Source organism: Glossina fuscipes, unplaced genomic scaffold, assembly GCF_014805625.2.
Source record: "Glossina fuscipes isolate IAEA_lab_2018 unplaced genomic scaffold, Yale_Gfus_2 0, whole genome shotgun sequence".
In the NCBI taxonomy this organism is placed as follows: domain Eukaryota; kingdom Metazoa; phylum Arthropoda; class Insecta; order Diptera; family Glossinidae; genus Glossina; species Glossina fuscipes.
Genome location: NW_023998414.1, coordinates 24411281 through 24430740, shown reverse-complemented (window position 1 = coordinate 24430740; position 19460 = coordinate 24411281). Strand labels below are relative to the sequence as shown.

Genomic DNA, 19460 nt, shown 5'->3' with positions numbered 1-19460 from the left:
TTTATTAATAAAGGAGATGTCCGTATGTCCGTCTGAAGAGATTATAGTTAAGATAAAGACGTTTAATCTAGAGTTAAAAAAGAAACCTTCAAATTTTCCCGTTAATTTCGTAAATGACTTACATCGATTCAAATGTTCGGTTGGAATATAAACATACACTTAAACACTACGCTATGTCAAGCTACCCAACAGCACTTACAACCTTATGTGTATGCATCACCTATATGTGGGATAGAAAGCTGTTAATAATGATTACAGATTTCCATAGTGTTTTTGATGGAACATAACCAAGTGCTTTAATTATGATATTTATATAAACAAAAAAAAAAAAAAAAAAGAAAAACAATAAAGCCAGTGGTAGGTAATAAAACGTTTCATCTATGTGGACGATAATTATTGGTCAATTAAGTTTTTTTTTTTTTCTTTTTTACTTTTTATTAGGAAAGTAAGTTGTTTTTTCTTATTGTTGTTTTGCCATCATTTATTTTTAACAATATTTATACGTTGGTAAAAAATATAAAAACTTTCGCATCGAGTACAATGTATAAGGAAAAGTATTTGCTTTAAGTAAATTTTAATTTTTTTTTTTTTGTTTTTTCTTTAGACTACGAATAATTTTTGTATACACAGCAAAAAAAGGATTGCTCTACATTAGCTTTATATTTCTGATTATGATTCGGTGATACGTTATATATTCAGATCATACGAAGTGAACCTAGAGGCACGTATCCCTCTGTCCGTTGACTTAAGTATCCTTTTTATTATTATTGTTAGAGCAATTGTAGTCGAAATAATTAAGATAGAAAGCTGCATTTTGAATTGATGGCCTTTGGCCAATTTTGAGCGAGTTCATGATTGATTCTTAAAAGTACCCACAACGAAATATGGTTTTTAAAGCTAATAATTATCAGTCAATTTTTTTATATTCGCACCTTAAGTCTTTAGAAAGGGAAAAATTTAGCAAAAAATAAATAAATAAAACTTGCCTTATATACATACATCTATCTACATATACATATGTATACTCTTATCTAGGATACAGAAGATCAGTTTGAAAATAAGCTCGATTCATCCCCAATGATTGAAAAAATGGCAAATTTTTCAAAAAATTTTAAAATCAATCATTTATGATAATGTGAAGACTATTGATCAAATCTTATAGAAAAAGAAAAAAAATATATGTTTGTTGAATATTGAAGGACTACTACCACGTCTTTAGATGATTATAAATACATAAGTATTGCTTTAATAAACTACACAGTTAAGTAAAGCAAGAGTGTATTCATGTCCGACCATAACTCAGCTCTATTACATAAGAGTGTAAGGTGCATACTCTTAGTCTTTGTAAGTCTTTTTTTCTAAGTAAAAAGTAAAAAAAAAAAAAAAACGAAAAAGAAAAAGAAATCCTTCATTAATTTGTATAAGAAAAAGTGTTTTATAATTTATAGAAGAAAAATTTATTTTTATGAAAAAAAAATAAATAAAAAAAATTTATTTTCTTTATTAATGAAAAATTCTATTTTTCAACATTTTTCTATGCTATTTAATTAATTTATCCATAGGTTAGAGAAATGTAACATTAACTATAAAGGTACAGAAAAACATATATATAAAGAAAATATTTTTAAAAAAATTTTAAAAACTTTTAAATGGAGTAAAATGATTAGTTAAGTGTAGTGAACTTAAATAGAAAACTTTGGAGATTTCTGTTAAGGACTTATTCTGGATGAAAGAGAGAGAGAGAGAAAGAGAGAGAGAGAGAAAGAAAGAGAGAAAGAGGAGAGGGAGAGGCAAAGCGCCCAAGATCTTGTAGTTAACCACTCTCGGTACTCTTATAGGTTGACTTACGGCACAGTGGGTCAACTTAACAAGAAAACATTACAGACTGAAATAAAACGAATGCTTATACCAAAGTACATAGTGATTGTAACTGCAATTAATTAATAAAATTTCCGAATTAATTTTTTTTTTTTGAAATTATTAACAACTTGTGTTATTATTACTTTTTTTTTTCTGTTTCTTTTTAAGTGAACATTACCAACTACACTGACTATCATTTTTACGATTTTTAACGGTTGAAATATATCTTATCTGTACTATTATTACAAGACGGACAATTCCTAAAACAAACCTCTACTACTACCGATAATAAACAAAAAAAAAAAAAAAGAGAAAAATATATATTTTTTTTCTTTTTGTGTAAAATCCTGTAATACGAATCAATCAATTTCTTTACTTTACTTTGTACTTTAGAATTTTAAGCAAAAAAAAAAATAATAATAATAATAATACAAATAAATAACTAAATGATTAAATAAAATCGAAAACTCCTTAAAATATACATATATATATATATATTAAAAAAAAAAAAAAAATTATATTTAACAAAAGTTATTAAAGATATGAGTGGAAGACATATTTAAAATGGAAAAAATTTTCATATTTTATTACTGTTTTCATAAAACCATTTTATATATTATTTTCTAACTTTTAAACACTGAGTCAAGTTTACAGAATTTAAATAATTTTTTTATGTATATTATATATATATATATATATATATATATATATATATATATATTTATTTAAACAACAAAAAAACAAAACAAAAACATTAAGTAATAATTAACCCTTAAAATGCAAATGTTAGAATTTAGCAAAAATGTGTATCTGAGTATAATACTAAAAGAAAAGAAAAAAAGAAAAAAACAGAAAAAGTTTATAAAAAAAATATATGTAAAACAAAAAAAGAAAATAAAACCAATCAACAGTAACTAAAGGTTTAAATTTAAGTAATTATTAAATTTATTGGAAATGACGACTTGAAAAGGAAAGGACGATATATATATATATATATATATATATATTGTATGTGTGTGCGTGTGTGTATGTGTGTACATGTATAGATATACGTATTATGTTAAATTATTTTTAGTTGTACAATACTTTAAATAAAACTAATATGACATAAAACCTTGAAAAATAAATTTAATATTTATTAACAACAAATACAATATACGTAATTCGTAACGTTTCGAAACCAATAAATTCAAGTATTTTTATTTAATTTATTTATAAGTTAAAATACCGAAATGCATTTTCCCTAAATTCGATTAAAAATTTACATAATAATAAGAATAAAATTCATTTGTTATTCATAGGCGAGAAATGCATGACTTCTCGATCATGCACTTGTTCATGCACTTCGACCATTCACAACCACGTCACGCATAACGCTTTGGGAAGAAGAATGTAATCGCTGGCGCGACAACCATTTTTTGCGAACTCACTTATGTGCGATCTGTCGCCTTAGTTTTAATCGCCTCCTTGTCGAGATGGAAAGTAAACAATAGATAGCCTGATATCGAAAATGTTGATTTTTATTTTGATTCCGTGCCAATCCACTTTATTTAAGTCTGATATTAGAGATAATTAAATTTAATAAAGAAAACAAATTCATACCGATCAAGAAAATTAATAATCCACTGACTTACAGAGTTTGGCCAATTAATAGCGAATTCTTATAAGACTAAATAAATAATAAAAAAATTAAATAAATATATGAACATTAAAGAAAAGAAGACAAAAAAAAGAAAAAAACCAAGTTTTAATTCATTTGAAATATAATTTATTATACCCTACACCACTTGTGGCACAGGTATGTTCGTATGTAGAATATGCAGAAGGGCTTAAGATACACCCACCTTTTGTTGATACCGATCGATTCAGAGCCGTAATCTGCATTAAACTTAATCTGTCTGTCCGTCTGTACGTTTGTGTTCAAGCCACAGGGCGCAAATTTTTGAAATATTTCGATGAAATTTGGTACAGTGACATGCTTTGACCCCCAAGAACGAACGCTGTTGAAAAATGCGTTCGGATCAATCCAGTTTTTCGACCACACCCCAAGATAATGCTCTATTTTGGAAAAATTTTACAATTTTCAAAAATTCTCGGCAAAAGTGGCTAAACAGTGGTATTTCGGTATGGAAATATTCGACTGGCTGGTACAATTTTTGAACCCTTTCTCATATAACGAAAACTGAAGTTCAACAATGAGAAAAATTGTAAATCGTAACAGTAATTTAACATCAAGAAAATTAATTATACCAAATTTGGACCATCTCGGCCAATTTTTTGGATCCTATAATAGGTATTTTCACGAAAAGTCTAAGTCTTATTCTGACGTAATGAAAATTGATCCATAAAAAATTAGAATTGTGTTAGACAATGTGGTTTAGGGCATTTAAAGATCGGTCTTATCCGACTAAAATGTTCTTAATTGTTAAATTTGATTTCAACGTAATTTCAACTATTGTCTAACTCTTTCGGTTTACTAAGATGTCCACAGTCAACGATATAACTTTAATTCCAATTGGATTAATAAACACTTTCTAAATGGTACGCTTTAGCGTCATTTAAAACATATCGAACAGCTGCACTTGAATCAATTCGCTAAAATTTTTTTTTTTTTATAACTCACTTTGTATATTGTAACTTTTCGTCAATTTTATGCGTACACACTATATGGCAAATAGTAAAAATGATTTTCTTTTTTATTTATTTTTATAATATCAAGAATGATTTCCTTTTTTTATTTACGCTGATCTTTTCTATTTTTGTTTAACTTTTCTCATTCTTTTGTTATTCTATCAATATCGTTCAATTATCAATTCGTGTAGTGGAGACGCGAACCAATTATGAAGATAACCCATTATTTAGCAAAGACAAAAATGTGAGCTGTGTACAGCGGGATAACTTCACATCAGTAAAGTTTGTGTATTTCAACTTTTGTCTTCGTACATGAGCGCCACCTTGTGGCCGTTAACTGTACTAATGCCTTTCAAGGGGAAATTTGAAAAGTATAAAATATTCCCAAAAATCTGTTGGGGGGAATCTGTTGTCTGTTTGATTCAATGTTATCAACATTGGACGATTTTTAGTATCAACGAAAACAATCTAAGCCCAATTTAGCGGCATCGTTCCCGGTTTTTCTCCTTTTTTTTACTTTGGTTCGTTAAAAGAAAAACTTGGAATTATTATTGAAATTATTAATTCATTTGAAAATAAAGTACTTCATATAAGTTTTGCGGAGCTATAGCGTATTGAACAGAAGTTGTTAAGTTTCTTATTGATTATGCAGCTGATTGGAAATCTGTGAGGCAAATGTGGAAGACAATTTGAATACTTGAAAGGTCAAGATTTGAAGCCCGTTTTTTGTTTTTTTCTTGAGAACATACTGAATAAGATGGAAGAAGCGGGAAGCGATAAACTTGGTAAAGAGGTTTTATAAAGCGAAGCAACGAACTAAAATCAAAATAAAGATTAAGTAAAGATTTTTTTTTTTTTTGAAAAATTCGAGCTTTTCTAGTGACTGACGTCAGTCTGCAAGACATATTTCTCTTTGCATGCAAGAATTTTCCTTAATCAATATATCATATCTATAAACAATGAATGACTTGTAGGTGATCGAAAGTCTTCCTTCCATCATTAATTTAATAATTAGTGAATGTGTTTTCGGTCAAGTCGTCAGAAATGCGGAGAAATGCGTTTAAGGTATATGAAGACTAGCGAAAAAGTGATTTGAAAACAACGATAGTAGGCGCTTTGCCTGGCTGAAGACTGATGACATTTCCTCGCGTCAATTTCGGAAATTTAATATTCTTGATCACAGATCTTGTTATTCTTCAATTATTTTTGTCATAAAGTATTAAAAATTAAACTTTTTTACCTCATAAAATTTTACTCCTTTTTTTCAGAACTCTTATATCGAAAAGTTTCGTTTTTTGGAATTGAAAAAAAAACTAATTTTTATAATTTTGTCCGCATAGGGAATGTTTACAATACGCATTAGACATACGGACGAACATGCTTAAATTAATTCAGAATTTGATGTTAATCTAGAATTTATATATTTTGTGAGGTTGCTGAAGCTTGTTTTTGTTGCTTAATTGGAAAAAAAAAAAATAAAAGAAAATTTCGATACACTATAATATCGGATAGATGTGCTCCATTGTTTCCATTTTTGTAAAGCGCTACAGCATCGACTATATGTTCAAATTTTGGCAAACTTACGTGCTATTGTTTATGAGCAATGAAAAAAAAAATGCAATTTTTCATTCCGTTTGAAAAACAAAAGGGACCTATGGACGCGTCTTATTACCGATTTGGCCCACGAGTCTGCATGGAAGAACTTTCAAAGTTTTTGTCAAATTCAAAAGCGATAGCTTAATTTTTGAGGCCGGGCGAATGTTTAAAACAGACGAACGGATAGACAGACATGCCTAAATCGATTCAGTATTTCGTGCTATATCCTTTACCGGGGTCTCTACGGATACCTTCTGGACGTTGCAAACATTTTGACCAAAAGTATATACCCCGAGTCGTTCGATGATGGGTATAAAAAACATATAAAAAAATTATTTAATCTTAGAAACACATTAAAGAAAATGATTTTTTTCCCAACTCCAAATTCGCATATACGTCGAAATTCTATTTTAGAAAAAAGTATTTTTAAAATATATACACATATAATGTATAAAAAATAAAAAACATATTCACACATTCAATCCTTTCTAGAAAAAAAAAAAAAAAAATTTATAAATAAATAAAATAAAAACTTTTCCAAAAATAATCTATGGATTTTTATTTTTTAAAGGCTTAAGAGTATCGGAGAAAAACGAAATACTTTCATGCTTATGTCTGGCAACGGCATTTATGCTTGTAATTTTTTTTGACAAATTATGAGTTGGTCAATTTGAAAGTTTACGCAAAAGCGTTGAGTATGGATGATTCTCTTTAAGATGTTGATAATGAATTTCAGATTCGTATGTAGTATGACCGCATAGTTCACAGACATGCAACTGGAAATGAAATGAAATCTAAAGTTTTGCAAAAAATTGAGAAACATAAAAAAAAAATATCTACCAACCTTAGTTTGTCGATAATTGAGGACATAACTGGATTGCATTCCATGCACGTGTAAGCAATGCTTTTCCATTACGGCTCTCTGCGTGAAGCTCTTTTTACATAAATTACACTTGTATGGTCGAACATTCGTATGCGTGCGAGTATGGCGTTTCAAATCGTGTGCGTCATTGAAACCTTTAATGCAAAATGTGCATAAATAACGCTTCATAGGAGAATGACACCACGCGTGACGATTAAGTGCACTATTCGAAGATAGTGCTTTTAAGCAAATCCCGCAAACAAATTTCGCGCCATTATTGCTGTTATTTTCAATTTCATTGTTACCGTTGTTACTATTCGTTCCGCTGGTACGTTTACGATAACGTCGACGACTATTTTCAATGATTAAAGGATTTTTAATGCCATGGCCATCATTAATAAATTCTAGTTGCATTTCGGATGGCAGGTTCAACTGAAATGTAGTAGATAGATGCCAATGAAGTGCATAAGAAGAAATTTTTTTTTTTTCTTTTTTTTTTTTGAAAACCTATTTGATATATATATATATATCCATATATATGAATTTTGACTTTTATGGGCTTAGTAGTAGTTAGAAAATAAAGAAAGTGAAATTGAAAAGTACGAGAAACTATACTGACTGCTATTTTTATTAATGAACCTTTTTTTTCAATTTTTAGTATCTGTAGATGTGTTAAAATGACTTCTTAAGATATCAGATGGCAAGTCAATGTGGAATTCACCTTTTGAGTGTTTTTCTCATGTAAGGTACATTTTCTCCATTTTCATAGCTCATTTTTGGAGCTTAGTTTAAATTAGGACGAAATAAATATTCTGTTGCATCCCTTTAGATGGGGATATGGAATTTTAATTACACTTAACTCTTATTTAATTTTGTTGGATACACGAATTCCAAACCATCTAATACTTGGCTAATGTCATACACAAATTGAAGGCAAGAAACTGTTCGAGATTGAAATTTTTAATGTCTATCAACAGAATGCCTATGTATAAATATATCAATTCTTTGCTACCGGACATGAAGGACGTGAAAAGAAAGGGATGCATAAATGGACACAGCCCAGATGTGTAGTGTATCCACACGCCATCTATACGAATTACTTAAAATGTAAAAAATAGAAAAGAATTAAATAAAATGCAAATGACACGCGGAGTCAAATCAAAATGATGTACATTAAACATAAGTAGTAGCATTATGGTGAAATGCCCAAATTTATCATTAATATTAAGAAAATTATGAATACTTATCTTTAGCCAGAATAAAAATATTTTTAAGCGTTGAAGGATTCAACATCTAAAAGCAATGATATAAAATAGCTATTATCGCTCACAAGCATTGGTTGATTGATTGATCGATTGATTGACTCATTTGAAAATCACGATTCAGCTCGTCGACTCTCTCCTATCCTATCGGCTCTTTTCGGCTCTATTTACAAGATCTAGGTTATTTAGACTACAATAGCAAAATTCATATTATATGTAGAAATACTCCGCTGATAGATTTTGTATGCGTTATTTGGGCTGAGAACCTATGATTGAACGGCTACGCTTCAAATCGTAACCTTGAAAGCTCAAAAATGCCAGCAAGAATATAAAAATTGTACAAAGTAATTAACGTGAGAGAAAAATTCTTCAAAATTTCACATAAATAAATATTTCTTCTCTCTGAGAGATATTTTAAGGTTATTTTTCTTCCGCTAACTTAAGTAGAAAGAAGGAAAATTTAGTAGACACTATGAATATGATAATGTATGTGCAATCGATTCAAATATAAATACTTTTGTTAAAAATAATTCCTATTTTGAAAAAATGTCTTCCATTCAACTAACATTAAACGGAATAATTTCTCAACTAACTAACTATGGCATTTGCATTGATAGGTAATTAAGAAAAGGATCTAATTAATGTTGGTATAGGAATCTCAAAGTTCGAATATTTATCGAAGAACTTGCATACAAATATCACAGAAAATGTTTATGTTTGTTGATTTCTGATCATGAACCGATCATAAATTCTTTATTCTTATTTACCTTATAATAACATTAGTTGCCTTAGAGTTGCCTTAAATTTGGGCAAAAAACTTTCTATATTGAAAGATATAAAAACATTGTAGTCGTGTGTAGGGCCTGTCATTAAATACCTTACCTACTATTTCTCTCAAGTATTCGTTCATTTTCGTGATAATGCACTAAAATTTGTGCATTATTTCTATATAAAAAGTACACTATAAGTCTTCTACAGAGTTAGGTCCAATCAATTGACATAGATGTTAGAAATTCGGTACAGTTTATGTTCATATAGAATTTCGTTAACAAGACGGACATGGGTAAATCGACTCAGAAACTCTTACAGTGATCAATAGTAAATGTATACTTATTATTACAAATGAAACAAAGCATTGATGAGGCAGTTTTGGTAATGAATTTAGCCAAAAAAAAAAAGTAACAACGAAACAACAACAACATATTCGCATTGTATACTTACTCGTTGGTGGAGGACTTTGCTTTCAAGAAAATGCGCAATAATGGGCGATATTGTTAGGATAGGACGTGCCATAGCAGCAGGCATTGAAGCTGAAACTGGATTTTGCTTAAGTGAGGTTGCGCAAGCGCTAGCGTTTGAATACCTTTTTGTAGGGGAGTGTGAGAAGTGTGTAGGACTTACGCTTTGAGTGATGGAATTTGTTTCGATCAACGATAACTCCCATTGAGCAGAATTCGAAGTACCTAACCAATTACTGACCGCGGTAAACATAGGATCATCGGTACCCACAATCGAATCACCCGCAGTTACGTCATTCGATGACGTCAATGGCAAATCGCTATTATCACTGTCATGATGATTGGCTTGCCGTAGTTGCATTAGGTTTTCATCGCAATTGTTAATTTCTGTACCAGGGTGATTGTAGCAATCGGCCACAGTAGTTGGAATTGAGTCTGGTGTAAGAAATGGTGCGGATATTAGCTTGAATTCTTGTCTAGTGTTAGAGTTTTCATTATCTTCACAAGTCGATTGCATATGATCGGTCTGAGAAGATGGCATAACAGTGGCCTGCAGTGGAAACTGCAATGGATCTGCGACACCGCTATCTCCTTGCGCCCTCCCAGTCAAATTAGACGTGATGGAATCTTTATGCATGGACGACGCATTAAACCCTTCCGGATATATAGTTCGAATGCCGGTTTTCTCTTCATCATATTTAATATCTGGTTCGTCCTTTGGCGCAATACCGCAAGCCGGAGATTTATGATTATTTGGCGAATTGTCGACCAAGTGAAGCGTTGATAGCAAACAGCGAGACGACAAAAGGTGATAATTATTATTTTGCTCCTCCATCTGATTCGGAATCCAAGGTAGCGTCTATACCACTATTGTTTCTCGATTAACTTCTCTTTTTCCCAATGCTTCTACTAAACGATTTATTCGCATTCACATATGACGATGCTGTTGTTTGAGTGAAGTTGATTTACAGTATGCCTGTCTTAAACTTCTCGTTTACGATCTCCGAATTTTGGTTATAATTAATATGCCAGCGGTAGTGCGATTGAATGAATCGAACCAAGGCTCGATAATAAAAAAAAGTTGAAATAATTGTTTCAACGATGCTTATGTTTTCCGTAATCTGTGATTCCGATTTTGTTATAACGCTGTCTCGCAACAGGATCGCCACTCTGTAAAGGAATGCAAGGAAGGCAATGGAAACAAATGAAATGTTAACAAATTGAATAGAATTTATTAAATAGTTTTTACTTAACGCTTTATTTTTCCTTTTTTTTTTTCTTTTAGTCGAACAAATCGCGGATAAACTCAACTCGGTATGTCAACTCAATTAGACGCTTTCTTATGTAATAACTGAGTACGCACATCTCAAACAGCGAAGAAACATCGTTTCAAGCGTAACATGTTATTCCTTGGAAATTTTTTTATATATATAAGCGTTAAGCGTTCTTTCCGATTGCGTTGGATTTTCCTTCATTCGTTTTTGCATTTGCATTAAAATTGTCGCCATTAAAAACATATATGTAAATATTTCTTACATATAAACGCTATACACTACCATTGGTTCGCGTTTTTTTACAGTTAATTTCCTTATATGGTGGATTTTCACTATCTTCCTTTGCCGGGGAATTTTTTTTCATTAATCTCGTTTATTTTGATGGCGCCGATCATTACGATACTGAAATTTATCATTTCGTTTTTTGTTTTTGTTAGCGAACATTAAAAGAAATTATTTGCTTTTATAAAAACTCTCTAAACATATTGACCAAGCATTTCCGCACCAAATATTTTTTTTTAAATTAAAAAAAAAAAAAAAAACTTTAATCTATCCCTATGAAAAGTCTAATGAACGAGTGTTAAAAGCATCCTGTTCCAATTATGTGGGAGGGGTGGAATGGGATGGGGTGGGCTGATTTTGTCAAAAGTAATATAGATATATTTTTGATCAGCTTGAAATTCTGAAATGATTAAGCTGTGTCTGTCCGTCCGTTCGTCTCTGTGTTTGAATGATGAGTATTGCTGATACTCTCCTGGTCGCAACAGTGAACATATCGACCTCAAGGTGGGCATTGAAAATGGATTAAATTAGTTAGAGGACAAGCCGGTAGCGAAGCACGAAGTCGGAACGCAAGTCCGGGTATCAAATAAAAGAACTTGCAGAGTAGAAGGCAACAAGGCAAGTGCGTTAATTCGAAATTACTTGTGGCGGGCATTACCACATGGGAGATATAGCTTTTTTTTAAAGATACCGTCCATAAGGATTTCAAATAGAACCGCTTGGAGAGTAGAATGCGAAAAGCTAAGTGTGCTAATTTTAAATTAATGGTGGAGTATATCGCCAATCATTTTTTTATGATAATCAATAAAAACATGAGGCGACAGAGATTTTAATGGTGGTGGGTGTGCGAGATTCGGCCCCACCCGAATAATTATTTGTTCTATTATCAGAAAGCATTAAATTGAAGACTTGGAAGGATGTTCACTGCAGTGAAAATAGATGTCTGGGTTTTTCGTAAAAAAATTCAAGATTCTTGTTCCGACAGCTTACCCTTATCGAAAATATGGAGAACAAATCAAATTGCATAACTTTGGATTGAGGATGAACTTTTAATGCCTGAAGTTTATATTCATTTATGCATCTATTCATTACAATTATTTTATGTGTGTACACAAATGCATTAAATGAGAAAGGGATATATTATTATTTATATTTAAGGCAGGAAAAAGACATTTCTAAGCCTCATTCCACGAAGAATTGGTCGTTTTCCCTGGCAACTTGCTGTCTTAGGTTCATATCACGTTCTTCTATCCAACGGCTTACGGTGAGATTGCAATGGTCTTGTTATACTTTGCTATGCATTGGGCCAATGGAGTCTGAAAATTGGTGGAGGATTTTTTCAGGACACTGAAGCATTAGTTCTGCCTAATTTCAGCATGATTCTTATATAATTGCCTCAAAGTGCTTCACTCTCTTCCACAAACCCCCAGGGTATGAACCTCATCCAAAATATCTGGAATAAATTTGACCGCAAAATGCGAAAATACTCAATCCTGTCGCTCTTAGGCCGGAAAAACAAACTACAAGGGAATAGAGTAAGATCCCTGTTTCCCACACAAGACAAATTATGCAAAATATGTCAAAACATTATATTAAAGGACGTTATTAAGCAGAAAGCATATTAGGACCGAATAGTAGGTTTTAATAATATGCTGCTTCTTATCTTCGTATCCGCTCAAAAAACATCACAAAAGAAGTGTGTGTGTACATGCGGTTCGTTTGACAGGTAGTTTAATATTTATTTCATTTGTGGTTAAAATTAACTAAATCTACTACTGCTTGCCTACATATTCGCATTGAAGGAATCAAATTTTTGACCTTCAAGCCATTAAAAAGAGTTTTTAAAAAGAGAAGTCTTAATAGTCCGCGCTGTATGTAAACTTCATTGGACTACTGTATATGCGTATATACGTTACAAACACATGTATGTTTGATACAGTGTAGCGTAATATCAATTTAACAGAATTTTTTTGTGTGGAGTCAAATAAAAACATTATAGTCGGATAAGGCGGCCATTGAATACCCTACACTACTTTGCCGTAAACACTTGTTCAGTCATTTTCGTGATAATACACTAAAACTTATTACTTTTCATTATTTTCACGTAAAGGCACACTACTCATGAAAGTTCCCTTACTCGAGGATGTCTAAAACGTCGATTGATGCGATCCAAATTTATCGAATTAAATTTTTTTGGTTAAAGATTTTGTTGTATTTCTTCTGGTGTCGTTTCACCTGTTTCTCTTCTAAAAAAAACTATAAACATCGCACAAGGGCTTAATTTTCATAGGAAGCTTTGTGATCCAAATTTCCTACGGTTAACGTTAATGTCGTGTAATGTATTATTACTAGGGCTCAATTTTGTTCATAAAATATTAGAAATTAAACCTTTACTTTAAAGGCTTTTCATTCATGAAAATTTTTATATGGAATGGGACGTAACATACTTACCTACTTACATAATTCAAATATTGCAAAATTGATTTCTATTTCAAATTATTGGCGTGGATCAATTTTCGTTACGAAATATTAAAAATTAAATCTTAAACTTGCCCGAAACGCCAAAGCAATATTACTCCGCGATTTTTGTTGGGAAATTTTTTATTTAATTTTTTTTTCTTACGCCGAAAAAGTGGTCCAATCTAAAGGATTTTTAACAAGGTCCATGCTCAAGCCAGGAAGCATCAATGTATGAAATTTCATCAAAATATTTCAAAAATTGTAAACTGAAGACATAAGAACACATGGACAGGCATCTAACGGCTAGACAAGCTTAGATTGTTTCGGAATCACTTTTAAATAAGAATCCTAGGTCTTTCCGCATAAACAAAGTCTATCATAATTGGCTTAGCATATAATAATGAAATAGAGTAAGAGCAAGCAATCCAATGATCGCTAATTAATGGCGTTCCTGTTACGGTAACTGTCATTGATAGCGAATAGATCGAAAAGACCTTGAGTATTGAAAATTTTGATGGATGTCTCTCTGTACTTAAATTTCTCTGCTAAGGCATATAATTCGTTGCAAGTATTTCAACTATGGCACTAACATAGACGTCACATACACGTCATTATTGCATACGCTCATGTATGCACCTGTCCTTCACGTTTATATACCGCCCATTACACATTATATGAAATATTTTCTTAATACGAACGAACGTACAATCAAATCATTACTTTTGGCATTTGAGTGAATGATGCGTCGTGCGTATGCACTCATTGTGTACGGCGCTTCAGTTAATTGAGCTCATAACTGTTTTTTCGGGTTTTTGCACTGATAGCGTTTGCTTACATTTTTCAAACGGATGGTTTGGTTTTTTTTTCGAGACTTTACAAAAAAATATGTTTACGACAGATATGCTCACTCACCCTTTGGATTTACATAGAGCTTCTGGCATTTTTATTATTTAGACAAAAATTTGGTTCGAACAAACGGAAATTTGTTTCTTTTCTTTTTGCTTCATTCGTTTAGTGTGAATGGTAGCAGCGAAAATGAAGCGAAGTGATTATATAAAGCAAAGGAAAAGAAATAACAATTTTCGTTTTCTTCAAAGACTCATCTGATTTTTGAACTTGTCAGTCCTGATGATAGCAATAAGGAAATTCAGAAGATTAGGCTTAGTTTTGTAATTAAAATCATGAGGTTTTCGTACAGACTTTAATAAATGGACCTCGATTTGTTATACCAATCTTACCCATAATTATTTATTAAGTGAGAATATCAGACGGCATTTTATGGTCTTTACGGCAATTTAACTGCCGAGAGCCTTCGTTGCTAAGAAAGCGTTAGCTCTCTGCTTGAATTGTATAAAAAAATTAAATTTTATGCAATTTCAATACAATAAACAAATAAATAAAAGCAATTCGCGCGTATTTTATTATTGCGATACAATTCAATCCCTTCTTATCCATCTGACCAATGGCTCGCCAGATAAATAAATTATTTTAATAATACTTGGGCATTGCGGATTTTCTTGATGTTTAGTCTTTGAAAACCCTAAAGATTAACATGATAACGGGATTACCATATAACGTAGCAGGTAAGTGTTTGAAAACTTGGGAAAAAATAATTGTAGCATAATTATTGTTATATTTTGTTATTTTATTCATTTTAAGAATATTCTATATTAAAATATATGTATATATATATATATATATATATGTGATGTTTAGCAGGCTAAAGATTATTGCTGTCGCAATAAAACATTTCATTGCAATTAAATTTGAACTAATGACAGCCGAAAACATTATTTTTCGCATCATTCAATAAGTCTACGGTCTAATTTGCCCTTTATAATGTTACATAATATCCACTATTGATTTTTCATCCCTTTTCAAGATAGTCGATGACTATTATGCCATTGCCCTGTCGACAATGTTGTCACATAGCGCTCAGACTAGGGACTTATTGAGTGATTAGTTATTAATTTATTATAAAATGTTTTTGTAACTATCTAACCACCCTATCATTTGTTATCTTTTCCTCGCTCGGGAGCACGATCAAGGAGCTAGACATTGAAGTGAATGTTGCTTGTGTAAATTACGCTCATAGCCTCTGTTCTCATCCCTTTTATACTCTTCATTCGCTCATATGGATATCTACCCTTTTTAATATGCTTAACGGGAAGACTCGAATGTAATTCTAAGCAATTATTATTTAATAATATATAAAAAGATATTTTCAATATTTCCAACATATAATTTTCAAATGCATGTACGTCGCTTTAATTCGATATATTTCCAATTTTTAATGTGTTTCTTTGGGAAGAACAATGCAGTAAATATTGTATGCACCCAAGTAGGTAAAACTCACGATTACCAAGTCTATGCTCGCGGCTTCAAATCTCAATGCGGTAAATTTTACTCTGGTCGTTATAGTTATAGTAAGCACTCAGTCGGTAACACTTACCGAATCGGCACGCATTTCATAGACTGCGACCGCTTCCCGATCTCACGGTCTTACAACAAGAAAAAAAAAAAAAAAAGGGACAACAATTTATTTGAATTTCATTATAAAATTGGAATTAGTTCGAAATAATAGAATGAATTTAAAGTTAGGAGAAATGCTCAAGGTCATTACTTCAAGTAAAGTTTAGTTAGGGTTAAGAAATCGTAACAAATTATTAGTTTTTTCTTCATTGTGTGTGCAAATAAGCAACAGTTTGTAAAGTGAGCTTGTTCCACAGATCATCCTGCTGTTCGAGCGAATAAAAAAAATTTTTTTACATTAATTTAACGAACGAGGAAAGCAACTTTTTTAAACGATAAAGCCGATCTTGATATCGAATTACTATCAGCAGAAATAAATAATGAATTACGCTGTTCATGCTAGAGAAGAATAGATGAAAAAGCTTAACAAGTCTAAAAAAAGTGTAGAATGTCAGGTCACATTGTATGAGTGTACAAGTGTATACGATTTTGGGGTATACATATAATCGAACTCAAAATTTTTTTTTTTTTAATTGAATAGATCTTCAGCTATATCGCTTATGCTACAAGGATATATTAAGTTTGTGCGGATGTATACAGCACGCAGTAGGACCCATACTTTAACATAATTTTATATCTGCGTTTTGTTTTATTATGGTTTACCTACAGGCATACTAAGAGAATTACCTATACGGTATACTGATGTATATCAGCTCAAAGACGAAAGCTATTGAAAATGGTTTTGTATCGAACCAGTTGTTCGACCACTTTCGATATAATGCCAGGTTTTGAAAAGTCATTACGAACACTGTCTTAGTAGTCGTAATTTTTACCTACTCGGCTACTCATGCAAGCAAATATACAAATTCCGGATGGCGCATCTACTAATAGAAAAGGAGAAAGCAATTTAATTAAAAAAAAAAAAAAAAAAAAAAACAATTAGACATTTGTCATATAGAGGCTTACGTTTCATAGGAACGGTTGCATACGAGAGGGTTCGAAAAAACTATCTCATCCGATCCTGATTCTTCTTGTAAACTTAATACACAAAAGTGCTGTTACTCACCAATTTTTCGTCGCAAAGGTTTTAAGTAGGCAGTGCTTGAAAAAAATGGTCGAATCCAATAAACCTGTCTCTTGTGCTGGGAGCACATCAGTACCCTAAATGGACCGACAAACCTAAATCGATTCGAAAAACGATGATCAATCCATCGGTATAATAAGAGATGGATTGATTTTTCGTACTTCCATCTGCATGTTATATACATCTGCACAAACTTAAGAGAATTTGAATTGAAACAAGGGTAGGGTAGGGCATATCAAATTAAATAATTTTTTATTCTAAGATTATATCTTAGTTTCCTCTTCGTGAGTTTTATTTTCTCCTAACTTGCTAAAGAAAGTAAATATAAAAGAATATAAATGCTTTGCCAGGGTACAAAAATTAAAAATTCTTGGCCTACTAATCGGAAAGATAATAAAAGAAAAAAAACAGTTCAAATATTTTATGCATTTTTTTAATTGTTTAATTCACAAAAATAATAACAATATAATAACAAGAAGATATGAATAGATGTCGTGTGAACTAACTCATGCGTAATACGGAAAAATGGATAACATATAATCCAAATAAAATGAATAAATATAGAAAGAAAAAAAATTGATTAGATAAACATAAATAAATATAATAAACTACAATATAATTTTTATTTGATCTTCTTTTCTAAATACGTACTTATATATATATTAGGATGTATACATGATACCATCTTCTATCTTAGTCCACAAATAATATAATGCAACCATTAGAACAACAATTGCCTTAAATTACTTTTTCTATTCCACAAGTGATTTTGATGAATTGCTTGATGGGGTGGGTCCTATCCAGGCATACATTATAATCTTTGACATTTAACGTTTACTGATTTATTGGAATACCGGTGTGTGTTGTTGTTTTGCAAACTCCTCTTAAAAACTTTATTGAATCGGGATAAGGATCAGAAAATTAGTTTAGTCTTTTCGGTTACGCTGAATAACTAAAACTTTCCTGTTGCTGTATATTAATTTATATAATTTATATTTAAATATAAATAGCTTTATTTATTTAATAGCTTTTTTATATATTTAAAATAGCTTTATTAATATATATAAAAATGCGTATAATAGAAATTGTTATTCGTTTTAATGGTTTCCTGATTGTTAGCGATTCGTTTCCCTTGGTCGCTTTTGCTCTTCTATCATCTCCTCTACGTTTACCCTTTAAGTTGTTAAGTTGGGCTTTTAATCATTTAACAGAGCTGCCATTTTTAGACTATTTTTTACAAGGAATTTAGCGAGGGCTTTGTTTAAAAATTATGGCGGTCTAATTTTAGGCTAACTTGTAAAATTGAAGAAATTAAGAAATTTTATACGAAAACATAGATTTATTAATAAAAAATAAAGAAACATTAGATACAAAATATCCTAAAGTTTTCACTTTCACTACCTACCTCTGGGTACTTTTCTTTTCCTTTTCCTTTGTTTTGCCGACGGCTTTGCATTTTAACAGAATTGGACCTTTTTTTTTCTGTTAAGTTAGCCTAAAAGTCGACCGCCATGATTTTTTTTGTTATTAAATTAAACAAAGCAGTAGCTAAATTCTCTGTTAAAAAGGCAAAGCAGTAGTTAAATTCTATGCTAATTGCAAAGCCATCGGTAAATTCTATGTTAATTGCAAAGTCAAAGTTAAATTCGATGCTAATTTGCAGAATCAACATTCAATTCTATGGTAATTGCAAAGCGGTCGGTAAATTCTCTGCTAATCAATAAAAAACATCTGTTGAAATTCAATACAAGCAAACAATTTGGCAATGTGACAACAAAAAGTAGCAACAGTAGTAGGGAATAAGGCATATAAATAAACAAATAAAGCATAATGTGGCTTTTCTTTCCTTTTTTAACTTAATTGAAAAATGCAAACATTTTTTTCTTTCCATTCTGCTGCTAATTATGTAGCTGAAAGTTTCGCCCGCAAAATTGGCTGCATCTGAGAGTAATTCAAAGAGTCCGTCTGAATTTGTTTACATTTGTTTACAATTGAAAATAATTCACCGTCGTGAGAGAGAATGCAAGAGCAAGTCGCCAAGCTGATTGCTAATTATTAACGGCTTTGCTATTGATAACAGATACACAAAAAGTGCCTAAGATTCTCCTATAATCTCAATTTCAAACAAAATGTTGGAACATCTTTATTTATTTCGCTGTCTCTGCTTTGCAGTCATCCTCTTGCCGAAAGATGGCGTTCAATGGCGTAGTGCTCTGCTCGCACATTATTGAAATGCGAAATCAAGAAATTTTTTAAGTTTAAATTTATTTAATTTTCAGAAAATATAGTCAACAAAAAGAGGAAAAGAAAAAGCCATAAATTAAATTAAAAATAAATTTTTAAAATTGTAAGAAAAAAAAAAAACGTTTTAAATACTAAAAAATTTAAATGATTTTTTTTTTTTGATTTTTCTTAAAAATTTTCTAAAAAAGTGTTTCT

At 31.0% G+C, this 19460-nt stretch overlaps 1 protein-coding gene across 1 annotated transcript; it reads right to left on the bottom strand.

Moving 5' to 3' along the window:
* Positions 1-6752: 6752 nt before the first annotated feature.
* LOC119632848 (transcriptional regulator ovo-like) lies at positions 6753-10284 on the bottom strand. Its single transcript, XM_038026021.1, has 3 exons — positions 9433-10284; positions 6932-7381; positions 6753-6863 (listed from the first exon to the last, which is right to left on the bottom strand). Exons 1-3 carry the CDS (start codon positions 10282-10284, stop codon positions 6753-6755), a joined length of 1413 nt encoding a protein of 470 aa, XP_037881949.1.
* Between the last annotated feature and the right edge of the window lie 9176 nt (positions 10285-19460).

Excerpts from the sequence above, each read along its gene's own strand:
- LOC119632848 (XM_038026021.1), bottom strand. The coding sequence starts at position 10,284 with ATGGAGGAGCAAAATAATAATTATCACCTTTTGTCGTCTCGCTGTTTG. Across the intron at positions 7,382-9,432 it reads GCAAAGTCCTCCACCAACGA|TTGAACCTGCCATCCGAAAT; the intron begins GTAAGTATACAA and ends ACTACATTTCAG. Across the intron at positions 6,864-6,931 it reads TCAATTATCGACAAACTAAG|TTGCATGTCTGTGAACTATG; the intron begins GTTGGTAGATAT and ends TTTCATTTCCAG.